Source organism: Geotrypetes seraphini, chromosome 14 (assembly GCF_902459505.1).
Source record: "Geotrypetes seraphini chromosome 14, aGeoSer1.1, whole genome shotgun sequence".
Classification (NCBI taxonomy): domain Eukaryota; kingdom Metazoa; phylum Chordata; class Amphibia; order Gymnophiona; family Dermophiidae; genus Geotrypetes; species Geotrypetes seraphini.
The window spans coordinates 5,785,924-5,805,322 of record NC_047097.1 but is presented as its reverse complement, the minus strand read 5'-3'; the positions used below and the strand labels follow the sequence as shown (position 1 = coordinate 5,805,322).

General features: G+C 39.4%; 1 protein-coding gene across 1 annotated transcript in view; it reads left to right on the top strand.

Annotated features, from left to right (window-relative positions):
• SNX1 (sorting nexin 1) overlaps positions 1–19,399 on the top strand; it is a 76,980-nt gene that overhangs the window by 16,999 nt on the left and 40,582 nt on the right. Inside the window, exons 3-6 of the mRNA XM_033919470.1 lie at positions 4,255–4,391; positions 7,136–7,202; positions 12,996–13,039; positions 18,388–18,529. Coding sequence (XP_033775361.1) covers positions 4,255–4,391; positions 7,136–7,202; positions 12,996–13,039; positions 18,388–18,529 — 390 coding nt within the window. The remainder of the gene's footprint in view (positions 1–4,254; positions 4,392–7,135; positions 7,203–12,995; positions 13,040–18,387; positions 18,530–19,399) is intronic.

Genomic DNA, 19,399 nt, shown 5'->3' with positions numbered 1-19,399 from the left:
GAGAGATTAATTGAGCTCCCTCTTTACCGGGGAATAGAAGAGTATTAGTTTTTGAGATGCTTAATGAAAGCTTGTTAGAATTTAACCAATCGTGAACTTTGCTTAATTTATTATTGATTAGCTGAATCTCGGAATGATTAGTTGGTTCGATTGGGTGCAATAGTTGGAGATCATCGGCGTAAGCATATACTGTGAACCCAATCGATTGGCAGAGAGTCAGGAGTGGGGACAGATAGATATTAAATAATAGTGGAGATAAGATGGAACCTTGAGGGATACCAAAGTTTGAATGAAAGGGTTTTGATTTTGAATTATTAAATTGAACTGTTACGGCTCGATCAGAAAAATAGGATTGAAACCATTCGAAGGCTTGGTCAGCTATACCTATAGAAAAAAGACGTTGTAGTAAAAGGTGATGGTCAATTGTGTCAAATGCTGAAGCGAGATCTAATGAGACAAGAAGAACGGATTTGTGGTGATCAAGATAGTAATTTATGGATGTTGTGAGACCGAGTAAAGAGTACTCTGTGGAATGGTTTATGCGAAAACCGGTTTGATTCGGATGAAGTACGTGTGTTTTGTCGACGAAATCAGTCAGTTGTTGAAATACGATTTTTTCCGTTAATTTACACAGAAAAGGGAGATTTGCTATTGGTCTGTAATTGGAACAATTGTCGAAATTATTTTTAGGGTCTTTGATGATTGGAAATGTGATAGAATGTTTCCAATCAAGAGGAATTCTAGCTGTAAACAGACTAGCTTGAATAATTTGTAAAATATAAGGCCCGAAGACAGTGAAATGACGTTTCAGAAAAAATGGAGGGATGGGTTCAAGTTTAGAGCCTTTAATGTTGATGCCATGAAAAATTTTTTCTAAAGCTTTCAGAGTTGGGGGAAGAAATTTAGTTAATGGGACAGAGTCAGCATGGGTTCAGCCGAGAGAGATCTTGCCTCACAAATTTGCTTGACTTCTTTGAAGATGTGGATAAAGGTAAGATGATTGATGTAGTGTATCTTGATTTTCAGTAGGCTTTTGACAAAATTCCTCATGAGAGGCACCTGAGAAAATTAAAGAGTTATGGGATAAGTGGCAAAGTACAGCTGTGGATTAGGAATTTTTCTCAATGGAGGAGAGTAAATGGTGGAGTGCTGCAGGGATCTGTACTGGGACAGGTGCTATTTAACTTATTTATAAATGATCAGGAAATTGGAATGATGAGAGAGGTGATTACATTTGCAGATGATACTAAACTGTTCAAAGTTGTTAAAATGCATGCAGATTGTGAAAAATTGCAGGCAGACCTTAGGAAATGGAAGTGGCAGATGAAATTTAATGTGGACAAATGCAAAGTTTTGCACACTGGGAACAATAGCCCAAATCAGTTAACCGGATGCTAGGGTCCACCTTGGGGGTTAGCACCCGAAAAGGATTTGGGTATCAATGTAGACAATATAATGAAACCTTCTGCCCAATGTGCAGTGGCAGCCAAAAAAGCAAACAATATGCTAGGGATGGTTAACAAGACTAAGAATGTTATAATGCCTCTGTATCGCTCAATGGTGCGACCTCACCTGGAGTCTTGCATTCAATTCTGGTCTCCTTATCTCAAGAAAGATATAGATAGATAGATAGAGGCACTAGAAAAGGTTCAAAGAAGCGCAACCAAGATGATAAAGGGGATGGAACTCCTCTCGTATGAGGAAAGACTGAAAAAGTTAGGGCTCTTCGGCTTGGAAAAGAGACGGCTGAGGGGGAGATATGATTGAAGTCTACAAAATCCTAAGTGGAGTAGAACAGGTGCAAATGGATCGATTTTTCACACTGTAAAAAATTGCAAGGACTAGGGGACATTCAATGAAGTTACAGGGAAATACTTTTAAACCAATAGGAGGAAATATTTTTTCACTTGGAAAATAGTTAAGCTCTGGAACGCATTGCCAAAGGTTGTATTAAGAGCGGATAGCATAACTGGTTTTAAGACATGTTTGGACAATTTCCTGGAGGAAAAGTTCATAGTCTGTTATTGAGAGAGACATGGAGGAAGCCACTGTTTGACCTGGATTGGTAGCATGGAATGTTGCTACTTTTTTGAGATTTTGATCAGGTACTGGTGACCTGGATTGGCCACTGGGAGGATGGGCTAATGTGCTTGATGGATCATTGGTCTGACCCAGTAAGGCTATTCTTATGACATGTAATTTATTTAAAATTTTCTTAAGTCACCTATCTACAAATATGATGGCTTACTGATATAAATAAATTAAAAAACAAAGCATCAAAATAACAATAACATACACATGTTACTACTACAACTATTTATTGCTATAGCGGTACCAGACACACACACAGCTGTACATTAAACATACAAGAGATGGTCACTGCTCGAAAGTGCTTACAATCTAATGACAGAAATGGTGTTCTCAGCTCATGCCAGGAAATACCAGGGCTGAAGAGGAAGAGAGGGTAGTGGACTACAAGGGGGGATGACCACAATTATGGTGCTTTTACAAGTTGGTAGGGTTAGGATCTAAACACAGCTTTGAAGAAGTAGACTTTTAGCTTGGATTAGAATACCTCCAAAGACTGAGCTTGCTTTTGTATAAATCTCTTTGCATCCCTTGTTTCGGGGGGGGGGAGTAATATTTAGAAGAGGAAGGTAAAAGGTGAATACACTGAAAGAATAAATAAAATACTTCCCAGTCTTGTAAGACTGTTTTCCCTTCTTGGGATGATTACTGAAATGATTTTGGATTTTCTACAAGAGATATTGATTGAACCATGTCACCCAATGTTAAGATATAATAATTATGAAAGATTCTCTAGAGGGAAAATCAAAGAGCCGTGATGGAACCGCGGAGCAGCCTTCCCCTACCTGAGGATATGGGGAAGAGAAAGGTAACACCCTGTGTTGACCCTCCAGCAATGATAAACCAGTAGTAGTTAATCCAGACAATGATAGATGAGGCGATTTCCTGATCAGGTGAATCTGCACAACCTATCTTGGGGGAGAGCCCAGCTTCATCGGGTGAACCTGTGCTTGCGAAAAGGGCGTTATTGAGCCCTGAGCAGCAGATAATACCACCCCAACCCGGAAGGAGAGCTGGAGGCGTTGGCATCCCGAGCGGAATCTTTGCTTCTCAGCTCGGGCCCCGATTGTAGAGGGAGAGCAGGGAAAAGTTCAGCAAACACCCCGCACGAGGTGAGAGGTGCTTCAAGAGGGACCACCATACAATTTGGTGTGTTGGAGAAACCTGCAAAAGTTGACATGGAGGCACTATGGCAAGCTATATCTGTTATGGATGCCAATTTCAAATTAACTTTTTCTGCATTATCTACTGATTATGTGACTGTCTTTTCCGAAGTTAAGCAACAGGGCTTGGATATTGCTCAACTAAAAGAAAAAGTAGAGAAACAGGAAACAAAGCTCTCTGAAATGAAACAAACAGAATTTGCATTGCTAAAAGAAAGAACTTATATGGCTAGGAAAATGGAGAGCTTTGAAAAGCAGCTAAGGAAGAATAATCTGAGACTTGAGTTTTCCTAAATCTCCTGTGATATCTCCTATTAAGATGGTTAGAAAATATTTTAAAGAAATATTGTGTATTCCATCTGATAATTTACCTCCTATAGTTAGAGTTAATTACGTACAGTTAAAAAGCCCTGTGGGTGCTTCTACCCCTAATGAGATACAAGGAGATGAAGCGGTGGATGTGGATTTAACAACCTTCTTGGAAAGCTCATTGGAGGTGGTATCTGACAGGAGAACCCTGTTAGTTACATTAGCTTTGGAAAGTGACAGGGAATATATTTTGCATTTGTATTTTCAGCATTTAAATGATCAGTTTTGTGGGGCAAAAATTCATATATTTCCTGATAATGGCTCAAAAATCCCAGAGGCAGAGAAAGAAACTTTTGGCATTAAGGCCAAGAATCCTAGCCTTGGGTGGAACTTTTTTGTTAAAATTTCCAGCAAAATGTTTTGTCACTTATCAGACTAAGAACTTTCTGTTTTTTTGAACCCAAACAGCTGTTAAAGTTTAATTGAATCAAGAGAAGGAGGAGCCTTTTTAACAAATGATGTATAACTTGCTCCACCAGCTTTATGTAAAGCAGAATATTGCCGCTTTCTCTATTGTTGTATGATTATTTCATTTGAGTTTCATTTTCCTGTTGATTTTCTCAAATATTGTGGACTAAATATCCTAATTTGTTTTCCTCTTTTTGGGTGTTTCTGTGTTTGTTTGTTTTTACAGAATCCACTGTAGAGTTATCTGTTGACCACACACAAAACAACCAGAAAAAGGAATCAACTAATGTGTCCAAGACCACCCCACTCCTTGTTGCTCCAGTGAGCTCATCTTCAAAATCACAGCAGAAGAGTTATGAAGAGGTGAGAGTCTGATGTGGTTTGATTTGGTTTATTAACTTTATATACCATTTAATTCAACCAAAGTTTTAGAGTATATAGAATGAATAAGAACAGTAATAACATATCTGACATAAAACATTACATTACATTAGAGATTTCTATTCCGCCATTACCTTGCAGTTCAAGACAGATTACAAAAGATTTATACTACGTGTGTTACAAAAGAGGATCATTGGTCGTGTCTAGAGAAGGTAAAGAATGGATCAGGTAGTATCAGGGGATCTGGAAGAGGGAAAGTATTCGAGATGTTAAGACTTTTTCAGTGATTTCTTGAAGAGTATGGTTTTTATTTCTTTTCTGATTATCTTATAGTCTGTGGTTGCCATCAGTAGATTGGAGATTTGGTTATCTAGTTTTGTTGCTTGAGTGGCTAAGAGGCTGTTGTAAAGTTTTTTTCCCTTTAACTTCTTTGATTGGAGGGTGGGTGAATGGGGGGGGTGTTTTTTTTGGGTTTTTTTTTCTATGTCTGGTTGAAGTAGTTTGGATGAGTCAGTTGTTCAAGTAGGTTGGACTGTCTCTGTTTATAGTTTTAAACAGTATGCAGTAGAATTTGAATAGTATTCTTTCCTGGATTGAGAGCCAGTGTGAGTTGGTTTCTATGTTGGTTATAGTTGGGGTTTTGTTATTTTTGAGGAGGATGAATTTTGTTTTGTCTGGATTGAGTTTCAGTTTGTGATCTTCTATCCAAGTCACTACTGTTTCTAGTGTTCGGTGTAGTGTGTCTATTATGGTGATTTTAGGTTGATCAAAAGGTATGAGAATGGTGATGTCGTCTGCATAACTAAAACTATAATAAACTAATGAATAACGATTTTATGGAATTACTCTCCAAAAGCAAAGTAAAAAACCAAAAGAATCCCACAAAGCACAGCAAACAGCATCAAAGTACAGTGGAGGAACACTAGGCAAACAAATATGGGATTCAAGTTTAACAGCTTTTTATTGTAAAAATACACAGATCTGGAACTCAACGTAGGCAGTGTTTTGGCAGAAGCCTTCATCAGGAGTCCACAAAACAATAAAAATAGAAGCAATATGACCATTTAGCAAATAACCCCCCCCCCCCTTTATTAAAGGGATATCTGCAATAAGCTTCACTGTATGAAATCTTATTTGTATGACAAATTTGTTTGAGAAACCTCTATTTGTGAATTCTTTCCCTTACTAACTGTTTAAGGAAACCTGTGAAATCTTTTTCGTATGACAATTTGGGGTAAAAAAAACCTCAACCATGCAAGTTATATAATTCCATTTGTATTTCATCTATGTCTGGCAGATTCTCTTTGTTGTAAACCACTCTGAACTGTTAAGGTGTTGCAGGTTATAAATAAATTATCTATACTAATAAAACCCTTAGCGCCGTGCCTCCGCATGCGCAGTACAATATAGGCGCATGGAAGGCTTGAAAAAAACAGGCAGCAGCCGCGACCAATAGAAGGCCAACCTGGAGTGTCGCGCAGAGCACGCTGTCCAATGGCAGCCGAGAATGGGCGAGGCCCAACTCCAAACGCTCCATGGCGCCATGGGCTGAAAACTAAACTGAGACAGTGCAATTTAACCACTGAGCAGCGTGGAGAAGCAGGCATTTGGAGGACAGGTAGGAGAGACAGAGTACGTGGATGGGGTGGGGTTGAAGAGTCAGAAGTGCATGAAAAGATGCTGGAATAGAGGAGATGATGCTCATGGAGAAGAGGGGAAGGTAAGAAAAGAGAGAGAGTGCACATAAAATGGAGGAGAAGGGAATGGAATAGATGAAAACTAGATAGATTTGAGATGGAGGAAGAAAAATGGAAGAAAGTTTAATGCAAAATATTGGTAAAGAGCAGGAAGTGAAGGAGGAGAAAAAAAAGAAATAATGAGCAGAGAGGAGGCCAAAGTTGACAGCACAGAAATGTGCTGCATGTATAGAGAAGCAGCACCAGAGTCGGTGTCAGGTCAAAAGCGCGCCGGGACAAAGGCGTGCCCAGACAATTGAGCGCAGCGCACGCCGCTGCACCGCTCTAAATTACTGTTTTTAGCGCTCTGACGGGGGGGGGCGTGGGGGGGAACCCCCCCACTTTACTTAGACATCGCGCCGCATTGTGGGGGTGTTGTGGGGGGTTGTAACCCCCCCCATTTTACTGAAAACTTCACTTTTTCCCTGTTTTTAGGGAAAAAGTTCAGTTTACAGTAAAATGTGGAGGGTCACAACCCCCCATAACGCTGGCGCGATGTCTATTAAGTAAACTGGGGGGGTTCCCCAACAAAACCCCCCGTCGGAGCCCCTAAAAACTGTAATTTAGAGCGGCACGGTGGCGCGCGCTGCACTCAATTGTCCGGGCGCACCTTTGTCTTTCGCGCCGTTGTCTATGAACCCCAGAGTCAGGGACTGAGAAACTAGAAAGATAAAATCACCAAACAAAGGTGATGAATGATTTTATTTTTAGATTAATAACCTCACCCCCCACACACATTGTGCTAAAATTCTACACATCTATTCTAGCACCTGTTAATGTAACGGGCTTAAAAGCACTAGTTGTTATAATTATTATATTTCCAAACCCCAGAAATTTGGAAACAACTGATTTAAACACTGTTACAATAGGGAAAGTGGTGGATGAACCTAAGAGTATACATTTTCTGGTTCTGTGCCTTTTGGTATCTTTCTATCCTAAACTAAACTATTTGCACAAGTGAAATTGTTCATGTCTCCTCTTTCTTTATAGTTGGAAGAGGAGGAACAGGAAGATCAGTTTGAATTGTTAATCAGAGTCACTGATCCTGAAAAAATTGGTGAGTGGTTGTTTAGGAATGCCATGCCTCTTTTTATTAAATCTGTAATAGCAGGGGATGATGGAATGGCGGCAGTGGTGCAGGATGCTGCATGCAGAAACACCAAAAGTTATAACAGCTTCTGGTATTGTCTTTTTTTATTTTTTTTTTTACATACAAAATACCAAAAATGTGTTTCCATGATATATAAATTCTTCACAGCATTCCTAAGACTTAACCCCCCCCCCCAAAAAAAAAAAAAAATACAACCCCAAGGGGGTTGTGGAAGGGGTAGGAGGGAAAACATTGTATATTATTTGATGAAAGTGTTAAAAAGCAATGTAATAAAGATTCAGAGTGCAGTTTTTGGCACAAATTTTTAATGTGATGATAAAAGCTTTTCTGGGGGGGGTCTCCAAGTACTTCACCGGACATCTGTATTCATATATAAGATTTTTGTTACTGATATGCATCACCTTACACTTATCCAAGTTAAACTTCATTTGCCCTGTCGCTGCCCATTTCTTGAGTGTGTTTTTAGACCTGCAGCGTGACATAAACACGCTTGAGAAATGGGCCTTGACATGGCAAATGAGGTTTAACCTGAAGTATAAGGTGATGCATGTCAGTAACAAAAATCTTATACACAAATACAGGATGTCCAGTGCAGTACTTGGAGAGACCCCCCAGGAAAGAGACTTGGAAGTACTGGTCGACAAGTCAATGAAGCTGTCCGTGCAATGTGTGGTGGCGACGAAAAGGGCAAACGGAATGCTAGGAGTGATCAAGAAGGGGATCAAGAACAGATCAGAGAAGGTTATCATGCCGCTGTACCAAGCCATGGTACGCCCTCACCTGGAATACTGCATCCAGCACTGGTCGCCGCACATGAAGAAGGACATGGTACTACTTGAAAGGGTCCAGAGAAGAGCAACTAAAATGGTTAAGGGGCTGGAGGAGTTGCTGTACAGTGAGAGATTAGAGAAACTGGGCCTCTTCTTTCTTGAAAAGAGGAGACTGAGAAGGGACATGATCGAAACATTCAAGATAATGAAGGGAATAGACTTAGTACATTACATTACATTACATTACATTACGGATTTCTATTCCGCCTGTGCCTTGCGGTTCTAGGCGGATTACAATATAGAAATTATCTGGGCAGTTCCAGTAGAATTACATTTCAGGATAAGGGTAAGTTACAGGAACAGTAAAGGATAATGGTACTTCAATTTCACAGAAGATAATACATATCACAGAAGATAATACATATCACAGAAGATAATACATATAACAGAAGATAATACATATCACAGAAGGTAGATAAAGACAGGTTGTTCACCCTCTCCAAGGTAGAGAGAACGAGAGGGCACTCTCTAAAGTTAAAAGGGAATATATTCCGTATAAATGTAAGGAAGTTCTTCTTCACCCAGAGAGTGGTAGAAAACTAGAACACTCTTCCAGAGGCTGTTATAGGGGAAAACGCCCTCCAGAGATTCAAGACAAAGTTAGACAAGTTCCTGCTGAACCAGAACATACGCAGGTAAGGCTAGTCTCAGTTAGGACACAGGTCTTTGACCTAAGGGCCGCCGCGTGAGCGGACTGCTGGGCACGATGGACCACTGGTCTGACCCAGCAGTGACAATTCTTATATTCAATAAAGATACTAAACTATGAAAAATATTCCTGAGAAACACATAACTTGAGGTAATTTGTTACTGGCTGTTGAAATGTTTAAAAATATTGTTTTTCAATATTATATTGCTGTTAGCTGTGGGATTATTTTCTGTTACTTTATTAGAAGAATTTTTTAAAATGCATATCTGCTTGCTCTAAGGCACCTCCCTTTTTTAACATCCCAGTTCAAAGGAGGAGGTAACCTAATTTATACTCTAAATTCTCAGCACTTCTGAAATGTTTATTCTCCCTTCCCCACCCCATCTTGCTGTATAGACCCACTTGTCAGCTGAACTAAATTAGTTAGAAGTGTTGGTTGGAAGGGAATATTATCTGGTCAAATTTTAGTTTATTTCCTTTTATTAAAAAAAAAAGAGAACAATTATATTTCTGGGTACTTTTACACAAATCATACAAAACAAGACTTACAGGGCAGCTGAGCAAAAGATAGGAACTTTAGTCGGTTGTTTTTTCTTTGAAGAGATGGTAATCTACAACTGAACAATGGCTGGGAAACACCATGTCACCATGTCATTCCCTCTCCTCCCCCCAATTACAACTTCTGCCTCTGTCCAGACAGCAAACATAATCCAAGGCAAAGGATTGTTTTCATGTACAAGATGTCTGTGGGTTGAATCCCTCATAGAAAAAGTGGAAGAACAGAGAGGAGGTGGTGAAGCTGAGAAGAATGCATAATGAGAAATAACATCAACGATAACCTCGAGAAGCATTTCATCCTCCAGCAGAGGGGAAGAAAGTTCATTCTAGTGACTGTGTCTTTGTCCTCTTTGAGCAAAACTCTAATTTCCCTTTCATACCAATTCTTTAGTTCAGCCCTAGAGGTGAAGGAGGAAAGAACATCCCAGGAACAGGAGAAGCTGGAGCTCAAAACCCCTTCAGAGAAGTTGGATTAGACCAATATGAAGAAAAGGGTTGTGGTGGTTGTTGATTACCTTCTGAGGAGTACAAATGCATCCATCTACCAACTGGACACAATGTCCTCAAGAGTATGCTGTCTGCTTGGTGCCAAGATCAGACAAAGGAGAGTTTTTGGCATGAAGCCTGTTGTCTATCTGATTTGTCTCATCCTTGTTAGACTCTTGGAGAGAGGGTGAGGCAGATAGATGTGCAGGTAGTGGTCTGTTGTGCCTATCCAGAATAAAAGGCTCAAGCAGAGAGGCTCACCTCCTTGGCATGAATGCATGAGTGCATGAATAAGGTCCAGGAAGCTGAAATGTTCTTGAAGTTTAAGATGATTTTCCAAGAGCTACTGAGTAGAGACTTGTGTCTATTTATCAAAGAAGAGGTGAAGGGGTTAATCAGTAAAGAGGGTTTCAATCTAGGATCATTGGGAATGGATGCACAAAGTCCATAGATAAGTAAAATCCCTCAGAGAAGTAATGTTAAATTCCTCTACAGCAGGGGCATCTAGTCTCTGCCCTCGCCAGGTCAGGTTTTCAGGATTTCCCAAATAAATATACATGAGATCTATTTGTATGCAATGGAAACAGTGCATACATATAGAGCTCATGCAAATTCATTGGGGAAATTCTGAAAACCTGACTGGATTGTGGCCCTCGAGGACTGACATTAGACAACCCTTCTCTACAGAAATATGGGGGGAGGGGGGAAGTATACATCTAGAAAGCTGTATATACTAATATCTGTAGTATGTGAGATAAGGTTTTGGATCCAGAGACACTGATGGAAGAGGCTGATTTGGATTTAGTGGCAGTGGAGACATGGTTTGTGAAGAGCAATGAATGGGATATAGTTAAATTGCGCTATAATTTCTTTAGAAAGTCAGAGGAGGAAGAAAACGAGGAGGAGTGGTGGTAAAGATATTAGAGCAACACAATTGCAAGACTTGGGAGATGGCGCACTGCGTTTATTTAAAAAGAAGAAATGAAAAGTCTCTATATACATTGGTGTTAAAACACGGACCTCCATGAAAGATAGAACAAGTGGACAAATATTTAATTGAAGACATTTACAATGATAACTATGAAAGGGGAAGTACTACTAATAGGTAATTTCAATATGCCAGATGTAGATGACCCTGTTGCAATGTAAGCCCTATTGCAGAATGACTGTGTAGTAAAGTTTGCCTCTTTGTGGATGATACCAAAATAAGATAGACGTCTCTGGTGTGGATTATCTGAGAAGACTTAAAGTGAAACATAAAGAATAGTCTAGAATTTGTCAGCTAAGATTTAATGCTATAAATGCAAGGTCATGCATTTGGGCCACAAAAACTGAAGGGAAGCTATCTAGTGTAAGAGGTAAAATACTTCTGTGCATGAAAAATGAGTGGGACTTGAGAGGTGATTGTGGCCAAAGTCAAAAGAATGCTTAGGCAGAGGAATGACTAGCAGGAAAAAAGAGATAATGAGGTCTTAGCAGAGATTTATGTAGAAGCACTTAAAGTACTATGTTCAGCTCTGGAGACTGGAGAATAAGAATTTGTGATGCGGTCATTTTTTCCTAAACAGCATTTTTAGTTAAAGGTCCGGGCATATAGTGTTTTTCTGACTTTTATGTAAAAATAACCCAGAGAAGGAGGAAGCTTTTATTGCAACATGAGGTTTTGGGACATGGTGAATATTGAAAGATCCATCTAAGGGTTTAGTTATTAAGATGTTATCACCCTAATACATGTGTTCATATTTCCATAATGCACACCAGTCCAAGGTACCTTAGGGGGTGTAAAAAATGCAAATGCATGTAAAGCACATTACTATAGAAATAAAGCAGTTTGCAGTGAACAGTGCAAGATGTTGGGGAAAATGCCAGCATTTTGCTGGCATTATCTTGAGGGGACTGGCCAAGCTGAAAGTTCTTTCTTCTCCCCTCCATCAGCTGCCATTCAAAATGACATCAGCAAATATCTCTCATAGCAGTGTATCTCAAACTTTTTTTTTAACTCTGATACACTTAACAGAGAAAACGTTTTTTGTGGCACATTATAATTGAAATTATAAAATTGCAAAAACAACAAAAAATTAAATTTGAGAGTTATTTATTTAAAGCTCTTTAAACTATGGGGTCCTTTTACTAAGGCTAGCCGTTTTAGAGTGCACTAAACGCTGAGTCCATAGACTATAATGGACACGTGTTTAGGTCACGCTAATATTTAACATGCGCTAAAATGGCTAGCACGCCTTAGTTAAAGGACCCCTATGTATGGGTAATTGTAACAACAGTGAAACTGAAGTAGATGTGCTTGTTTATGAGTGCAAATGAACTCAAAACGTGGCCCAGTAGTCAACAAACACACATTTCATCAAACACCATCTGCAGTTGTTCATTTTTATTTTTTTTTTTAAATTTAATTTCTATTAGTGTTGAAAATCCAAGTTCGCAAAGATAAGATCCAAATAGTAACAAAGCTTTGATTGATTTGCTGTTCAAGTTAGGATAACTACTCATACTGCATAAAAAAATCAAATTACTTGCCATTAGTTTTCAAGGACCAATCACATCAAAAAATGATGGTTGTATGGGTGGTTGTATCCTTACGCGGAGAGACACTCAACATTGACAAGCTTTTGCTTATGCATGTCATCTATTCTAGTGTATATTTATGAAGGTAATTTTTTAAAATTCAAATCAAATTCTGAAATCTCTCGTGGCACACCAGGAATATCTTCAGGGCCCACCACAGTGACATGGCACACTGTTTGAGAGAGACCCTGCTATATAGAGATGTCACAGGTACTATAAAAACACATGACCCCTTGGCCAGTTTTTGCAATTTGTAAATTAATTCACAAACCAGTGTCCCAGCTAACCTGGCAGTATATTTCTAAGATCTCATTAGGGAAGTTTTGTGAGGGAATTTATTTTTCTCTTCTCTTGCTATTGTGCAACTGTTACATAACGAACTATGAGACCTATTTACTAAGGTGTGTGTTTGTGTCTTTGCAAAAAAAAAATGTTTAATAAATAGATCCCTATATAACTTTTATATCTGGGGGAGAGGGGGGGGTTGTGCATGTGTACAAAACAAAAATGTTTTTATAAAATTACCCCTATAGTAACACCATTTTAAAAAAGTTTGCTCCTATCTCTACATGTTGATCTCTATATACTGTACATACTGACAGGACTTATCTTGTTTTTCTCTCATTTTCCCCACAGGGGAGGGTATGAACGCATATGTAGCTTATCAAGTATCCACTCAGGTAAGTCTTTGAATTATAGTAGCCCTCTTCCATCTTTCTAGAATCAAATGCTTTTGAGCATTTAATATACACAGTGAGGGAATGCCAAAATTACTTTTAATTTATTCACATTTATATACCATTTTACTGATCACATAATTCAAATGGTTTATAAAATATAACGGCTAAAGTTTAAAACAAACAAAAAAAACTGTCAACATTTAAAAAACAGAAAAATAAAATAGGCTAAATCACCTTCATAATAGTTATAACCTTATATATAACTATCCTAAAAATAAAATCAAGTTAATGAGAAAACAATGTTTTCAACTTCTCCCTCATAAGTGCTATAAATTTGTGGATAGCGCAGTTGGTGAAAGAGAAAAAGTACACTGGACAGCATTGTTGTCAGGATGAAAACCAGAGACATTTTACAGACATCACCCAGGGGTAGGAAAACGTGAAACCCTTTTCTGCAAGTTCAGGTTGGCTAGTGCGTTTAAAAAAAATGATGTGTACTAAAATAGTAAGCCTTTCCGAGGAGGCAGGTTCAGCTGACAATGAAGCTGCTGAAGAATTTAAAACTTACCTGCCGAGTACTTGAAGAAAAGGGGTATGTGCCAGAATAGGTCTTCAATGTGGATAAGACTGGCTTGTTTCATAAGAAGACTGGAAAATGAACATATATAATGAAAATGGTAGCAAAATCTTCAGGATTCAAGTCGTTTAAAGATCGCTTCACTCTGCTACTGTGTGCCAATGCCAAGGGTAATTTCAAATGCAAACCTCTTTTATAGTCCACAGAGGCCAAAATCTTTGTGCACTTAAAGATCCTGAACTGTATGCCAGTTTGTTTGTTTATTTCTCACCCGCCTTTATCCAGGGCGAGTTACACATTAACATACAAAATAAAAGATTTACATTTATCATACAAAACACTTAAAAAATACACTATAACAAATTACACACCACACAGTTCACTGCAGATGGCACATAAGAACAAAAGAATAGCCTTACTGGGTCAGACCAATGGTCCATCAAGCCCAGTAGCCTGTTCTCACGGTGGCCAATCCAGGTCACTAGTACCTGGCCAAAACTGAAAGAGTAGCAATATTCCATGTTACTGATACAGGGCAAGCAGTGGCTTCCCCCATGTCTTTCTCAATAACAGACTATGGACTTTTTCTCCAGGAACTTGTCCAAACCTTTCTTAAAACCAGCTACGTTATTTGTTCTTACCACATCCTCTGGCAATGTTTCCAGAGCTTAACTATTCTCCGAGTGAAAAAAAATTTCCTCCTATTGGTTTTAAAAGTATTTCCCTGTAACTTCGAGTGTCCCCTAGTCTTTGTAATTTTTGACGCAGTGAAAAATCGATCCACTTGTACCCATTCTACTCCACTCAGGATTTTGTAGATTTCAATCATATCTCCCCTCAGCCGTCTTTTTTCCAAGCTGAAGAGCCCTAACCGTTTTAGTCTTTCCTCATAGGAGAGGAGTTCCATCCCCTTTACCATCTTGGTCGCTCTTCTTTGAACCTTTTCTAGCACCACTATATCTTTCTTGAGATAAGGAGACCAGAATTGAACGCAATACTCCAGATGAGGTCGTACCATGGAGTGTTAGAGGGGCATTATAACATTCTTAGTCTTGTTAACCATCCCTTTTTTAGTAATTGCTAGCATCTGTTTGCTTTTTTGGCCGCTGCCACTATACCTTGGGCGGAAGATTTCATCGTATTATCTACGATGACACCCAGATCCTTTTCTTGGGTATTAATCCCCAAGGTGGACCTTAGCATCCGGTAACTACAAAGCTTGGTTGATGTCCGCATTATTCTGGCATTGGTTCAACAAGTGTTTCGTTCCAGAAATTGAACATTATCTCCACCATCAAAATCTTGCATTTTAGGTATTGTTGATTTTGGATAATGCAGCAGTACACTGTTGGCAAGACCTGGAAAATGCACACCTGGATGTTGAAGTTCTCTTCATGCTTCTAACACAACATCCCTCATCCAGCACCTTGATCAAGGAATAATAAAGGCTTTCAAGAGCCACTATATCTGAGAGCTGTACAATAATTTATTTCTATAGTGCTACCAGATACACACAGTGCTGTATAGCAAAGCCTGTGAAGCTGTAGATACTGACAGGAAACCACCATATTTGATTACTAGAAGATGGTGACAATACACAGTGTAATAGACTTATGTTGGCATAGTCTGGGATGGCATATAGGCTACTTTGAACAATTGTTGAAAAAAAGTTTGGCCAGACCTGGGTAACAAACTTTGAGGGCTTTGAAGGTGTTGCAGAGAATACAAATAGAAATGTGGAAACCATTGTGCTGTACTAGAAAAATCAGCAGAGAAAGCTTTGAGGACACATGAACATGTGGAAGAAATTTTAGAAGTGTGTTAAGAGCCCAGCAATGAAGATCTGGATGAGATGGTGTGACAAGGCATCGGACAGTGATGATGGCGAGGCATCAAAACATTCCAAAAATCATGCCTCTCACATTGGCAAAAATAGCAGAATGGGCATCAATATTAGAAAAACTGTTCAGTGACATGGAGGAATGTGATCCCGTGCTGGAGCACAGTTTAAAATTCAAGCGTCTTGACAAGCTCTGCATTTGCCCCTTACACTGAGACACTTAAGAATTTAAGAAGGAAAACCAAGCAGACAAGGCTGACAGTTTTTTCAGTCCAGTCACAAGACTCACGTGCCAGAGGTTGAGGTGACTGAGGTCAACTTGCCAGCCTCGACTTAATGTGCTAGAGACTGATCAGGCTGAAGTTGACCTAACAGCGCTGACATCTCTATCTTCTACAGATACTGTTGTTCTGGAGCTGCACGCCTGTCCCTCTCCAGAGGCTGATGTGTCAGAAGTTGACCTGTCAGTCTCAACTCATGCACCAGAGGTTGATCATGCCCACTTGCATCAACATCTTTGTCTTCTATTGCCATTCTGGAGCTGCAAGCCTTTCCCTCTCCAGTGGCTGATCTGACAAAAAGTTCACCTTGAGTGATACAGTACAGGGGTACTGTATTTCAGTAAAGCTAGTTTGTTTTCATACTTGTAGTGTACCATCTCTTTATTTATATATATCTCCATTTCCCAGACTGCGCTGTCGCATCCTCTGAAACGTTTCGTCCTAATGGTAAGCACACTAAGAGCCCCTTTTAGAAAGCCCAATAGTGTAACCCAGCGCAGCCAAGGCCCCGATTCACTAAACTCGCCAATCTGGATCGTTGTTGGGCGATTCTTGGCCGAGTTTTGCCGAGCGACTGATTCACAATAGATTCTGCATGCAAATGAAAAATGCAAAAGAAAAAAAAAAAAAAAAAAAAAAAATTTTTAAATTGAATCAGGTTGGGCAGACTGGATGGACCATTCGGGTCTTTATCTGCCGTCATCTACTATGTTACTATGATCGGATGCACACCCTACAGCGCAGAGTATCCTTGTTGGTTATAGATGCAATTTGCGCATGCACTTGCTCTTCACACAAGTGAGCTCAAAAGAAAGGGGGGGGGGGGGGCGAAGTGGCTGCAGTTTACTTGCTGGCCATACGAGTGGACATTTTAAAAGGAATGATTTGAATTTGTTTGCAGCCAGATTATGGAACAGAACACGCTTTAAACCCACAAGTTAAAACCATGGGTAGGGGGAGTGTGTGGTGCAGTGGTTAAAGCTGCAGCCTCAGCACCCTAAGGTTGTGGGTTCAAACCCACGCTGCTCCTTGTGACCCTGGGCAAGTCACTTAATCCCCCCATTGACCCAGGTACATTAGCTAAATTGTGAGCCCACCGGGACAGATGGGAAATATGCTTGAATACCTGAATAAATTCATGTAAACCGTTCTGAGCTCCCTTGGGAGAACGGTATAGAAAATTGAATAAATAAATAAATTAAAAAAAATCTATAAAAGGAATTCTTACGCATGTGTAAAGATATTTTAAGTGTGTTGTTTTTTATTTTTATGGTTGTTTTATATGGGGTTGTAACCTCGATACTAAGATTTGTAAAAGGGGCCCTAAGTGTAGAAATGAGGTGCAAAGTTTTGTGTTAGCAGCTGGCCTGTCTTGTAAAGGCTGACATTAAATTAATAGTTCAGGTTACTTTTCTTGAAAGCTAAAATATTTTGACTCTTGTACCATGGTACAAGCATTGGTATTAGATTACTGTAAGGTAATGTTTGTCTTCTCCAAGTTTATTAAGTTTCAAGTTTCTTAGGTTTTTATATACCGCCTATCAAGGTTATCTAAGCGGTTTTACAATCAGGTACTCAAGCATTTTCCCTATCTGTCCTGGTGGGCTCACAATCTAGCTAAAGTACCTGGGGTTGTGGAGGATTGAGTGACTTGCCAGTGTTCTTTGAAGGTCTTACAGATGGCACAGAATGCTACATGGCTACAAGCCGTAGAGATCATTTTATGCCGTCTTTGATAAGTTTACATTGGCTTTCTTTATAGAAACAGATTATATTTAATGTAGTGGTGTTTCAAGTTAATTCTGGATTGGCCTCTCAATATTTGATGCTGGATAGTGTGTCTAAGCAGACCCTTAAATGGGCTCATTAGTATTTATTCATGTCATCACACAACGTGAGGTATGCTTTGTGTAAAATACTCCTGGAATTTTCTATTTTGATGGGAGGGCCTACTCCTTGAAATGCTCTGCTTCAGGAGATTGGAAGAGTACAGTGATGTCTTAGTTTTCAGAAATGATTTTAAAACCTATCTATTTAGGGAGGCAGTTGACATTTGGTAATTTGTACATGGAAATGTAAGTGTTCTGAGATGTTTTATTTAATACTTTTTAGACTTCCAGCAAATTATAACAGACTGAACAGTGATAGTTCCTTTCACAATCAGAATTTTGGCAAGATTGAGCTGAAGTCGAGGCAAACTTTTTTTTTTTTTCTATTCCATTAACAATAACCTCATTCTTCCCACCTCTCACCTTTTTCCCTCCCTCAAGTCCTCGCTATTTTTTTTTTTTTTTGTGATAAAATTTATCCCAAAACAAACTGAGTATCAAGTTAACTAGATTGTACCTCATTTCATGCTTCCACATCATGTGGCAAGTATATTGTGTTCATTCTCTGAAGAGGAGTTCGCTATACTTGTTCAGTCCTTGCTCTCAGTAAGGTGCAGGTTAAGGTGATCATGTCATACTGATACCTTTTGACAGCTGCACTGAAGTGAATAAGTAATTACTGATAATTACCACCATGGCCCACTAAAGTTAGCTAGCAGTCTTGGGCACATATTCAGATGTATGAATTGGCAAGAAATTTGCCATGCACTTCAGTGATAGTTTATTACTTCATAAAATAAGTTTTCTTCTTCCCATCCTAGACTAGCTTACCAATGTTCCGAAGTAAACAGCTTTGTGTCAAGAGGAGGTTCAGTGACTTCTTGGGTCTCTATGAGAAGTTGTCAGAGAAGCACTCGCTGAATGGATTAATTGTCCCGCCACCACCAGAAAAAAGTTTAATAGGTTAGTATACCTTATTTCTTGCATTCCTCATCCACTGTTCTTCAGGAAGCCTCTTGAATCGGATTTCTGTATAAATATTTTCTGTCCAATATGACTTTGACTTGTATGTTTAGTAATGTACTGAACTCTTGTTTTAATTTTGTACTGTGGCTTTCTTTTGGAAGAAAGACCTAATGATTGAGAGACTAACACCAGACCAGTCTAGATAAATGGATTGTCTCCCTGCCAGCAGATGGTGCCAGAGGAAAACAGCTGAGAGCTGAATTACATACAGAGGGGCCAATGGTGCCTTCAGCTATTAGTATTTCTCTAGTTCCAGCAAATAATGACCTGGTACGGCAGCTATAAATAGGTTACATAGGCTGTAGACCCAGATTCCTAGTGGAGTATAGTCTGGGGGATGCTGTGGTCAATAGTCCTGTGGGGCTAATTTCTCTCTCCCTTTGGGAACAGACTTTGAGACCAAGTTCCCACACCAATGGGTCTAATATCAGGTGATGCCTGGAAGAGCTATTAACCACATGGCCTCTTCCCAGACTTCTTCCCACTGTCCTTGAGTACTATCGGATTTGGACTTTGGGGGTGTCTGAAGTGATTACACTCCCTTCACTTGCTTCCATTACATATAGGGAAAAAATGTGGTACACTTCAGGTAAAGTTGCAGCAGTTCATGTTAACTGGTGCATTTGGCCTGGCTTGGAAGCAGACAAGCAGGCACCAAATGAGTGGGTGTAACCTCTAAAGTTTTAGCACCCGGTCAAATACAAAGCTGGAAAGGTTCCCCCAAACTGAGGTGTATTCAGTGCAATGTGCATGGAATAAGATCTGGTTAATGTTCCTGTATTGGTAGGATAAACAGCCATTTTATTG